At 46.3% G+C, this 2,253-nt stretch overlaps 1 protein-coding gene across 1 annotated transcript; it reads left to right on the forward strand.

Annotated features, from left to right (window-relative positions):
- Nucleotides 1–463: 463 nt before the first annotated feature.
- Nucleotides 464–1,105, forward strand: LOC149225925 (uncharacterized). Its single transcript, XM_089377338.1, has one exon. The coding sequence runs from the start codon at nucleotides 523–525 to the stop codon at nucleotides 1,045–1,047; it is 525 nt and encodes a 174-aa protein (XP_089233464.1). The 5' UTR covers nucleotides 464–522; the 3' UTR covers nucleotides 1,048–1,105.
- Nucleotides 1,106–2,253: the final 1,148 nt, after the last annotated feature.

Below are 2,253 nucleotides of genomic sequence, written 5' to 3' on the forward strand. Positions count from 1 at the left end.
CTCAAGAACCAAACACATACCAATCAAGTATCATTTCCTCCGTGAACAAGTAGCTGAACAAAACATCGTCCTAGAATATATCAGTACTAAGGAGCAGATAGCTGATATTTTCACAAAACCTCTTCCTCAAGAAGCATTCGAACATCTGCATCAAAAGATGGGGGTTATTTCTTTATCATCACTCAAGTTCATTCATAAAGATGTAGCAAGATACGGGGAGCAGTTTGACAGGGGGAGTCCATATGCATCCCTTTGCCATTGATGTCAAAGGGGGAGAAAGCAGAAGAATATTGCCATCAATAACAAAGGGGGAGATTGTTGGACACAGATTTTCATTGATGTCAATATGGCAATATTCGAGGAGCAGATAGAGATGAGAGAAGCAGACAGAGCCGAAGAAGAGGAGCACACAGAGCATAGGAAATTCATGAGAGATTTGTTTTACACATGCAGTGAAATTATTTTGATTCTAGAGCTGTGAAATAGTTGAACTGATAATTTTGATTTTCAAGGTACAGATCAATGGCTTCAGAACAGGAAAATGCGAGAAGACCTTCTGGCCAGGAGGCAGAAGAGAGATGGGAAAATGCCTCTGATAACTTGGAATCTGCAAAATGGATGGCACATGTTGCCAAAGATGCCAGCACCGAGTCTGCCTCTTCTGCACTGGGTAGTATCAAGGAGGGCACCATGTCGGCCTTCAAGGGCCTCCAAGAAAAAATCGAGAATGCCAAGGATTCTGTCACGGACAAGACACAGGAAGTCAAGGACACCACTGTGGACAAAACACGAGAGACTAAAGATTTTGTAGCAAACAAGACGAGAGAAACTACAGATACAGCTGTGAATAAAGCGCGCAAGTATAAGGATTCTGCTACGCAGAAAGCTAAGGAAACCAAAGATGCAGCTATGGAAAAAGCACGGGCAGCTAAGGATACTGCAGCAGAGAAAGCATGGGCAGCTAAGGATAGTGTTGCAGGAAAAACGCAGGAAGCCAAGGATTCTTCAATTGAGAAAGCCGAGGAGACTAAGGACCGCACCCGTTAGAAGGCCCAGGAGACTTCAGAGGGAACCAAGGGTAAGCTAGGAGAAACAACTGAATCGATGCGGGCCGTCGGATCAGGGCGCGGTGGATCCAATGGTGATTGGGAGCGGAAGTCACACGGAGGTTAATGGCCGGGGGACAAGAAGTTTCGCCCGCGTGATCCAGTGAAACCGCGACACGTGGCTGGTGCGATGGGCGCAAAACCGCTTTCCCCGCGGGTTATCGCAGGCGTGGCTTGAGGGATGAGGGCTAGCGAATGCTATCGGATGATATGGTGGACGTGATCAGACAGTGGGATCTAATCATGCACGTTTATCGACTGACGTGACAGGTGAGGGCCCCGACGGGTAATATGATTTGGCAAAAGCGCACGATTATATGTGTTAACACCTTAGCGCCTAGGGCTAAATGAAAAAGGATTTACGTGGGTTTTTGGAATAAAAGAGAAACGACGGGGCAAAAGGGTGTTTCTAGACTTTTATATCAGTTTTCTTAGATTTCGTTCCTTTGGTTTTCGGATCGCAATGGCAATGGTGGCTTCCACCATGATGAGATCATCTGTTACGACGGGATCGTTTTGTGAAAATCATCGTCCTTCTGTGGCGGTTGATGCACAGATCCGATCGAAGATAACCAGCACCGATGGCACAGTCAGATTGCCTTTCGGAAGCTTTGGAAGCAATTTCTTCGGATCCATTGTAGAGTTTGGCTAGGGTTCAGCCTTACAATGTCAGAGTGTTAGGACTTTGCAACTAGTTAGAGCTACTGCAACAGAGGCCCCTCCTAGAGTTCAAAGATCTTCGGGAAAGGAGAGGACCAAGATAGGAATAAATGGATTTGGTTGTATTGGGAAGCTGAAAGATCAAGAGAGTCAGAGGAAATGACAACGACTGAGGAGGAAGCCTAAGAGTCGGTGTAAGCGGAAACGAATGGACAAAGGAATGGGAATGTATAAAACAGTAGAAATAGAGAACTGTTGGTGTAGTTATGGTGGTGAAGAACCCGAGGGTGAGATAGTAGAAGCAACAGAGGCAAAAGAGGCAAAAAAAGCAGCAGAGGCCGTAGAGGCAGCAGAAGCAGCAGAGGTAGGAGAGCAGGAGTGAGACAACCTCAGCTGAATAGAGTGCAGCAGCATACCTGTTTATACCAAGGTTAGGTTGGAGCCTCAGAATTGAACAGGACTGAAGTCATTGGGGTAGGTGTTCCTA

Source organism: Pinus tabuliformis, chromosome J (assembly GCF_031772625.1).
Source record: "Pinus tabuliformis cultivar Carrire ecotype Pingquan chromosome J, CPIR1, whole genome shotgun sequence".
Lineage (NCBI taxonomy): Eukaryota > Viridiplantae > Streptophyta > Pinopsida > Pinales > Pinaceae > Pinus > Pinus tabuliformis.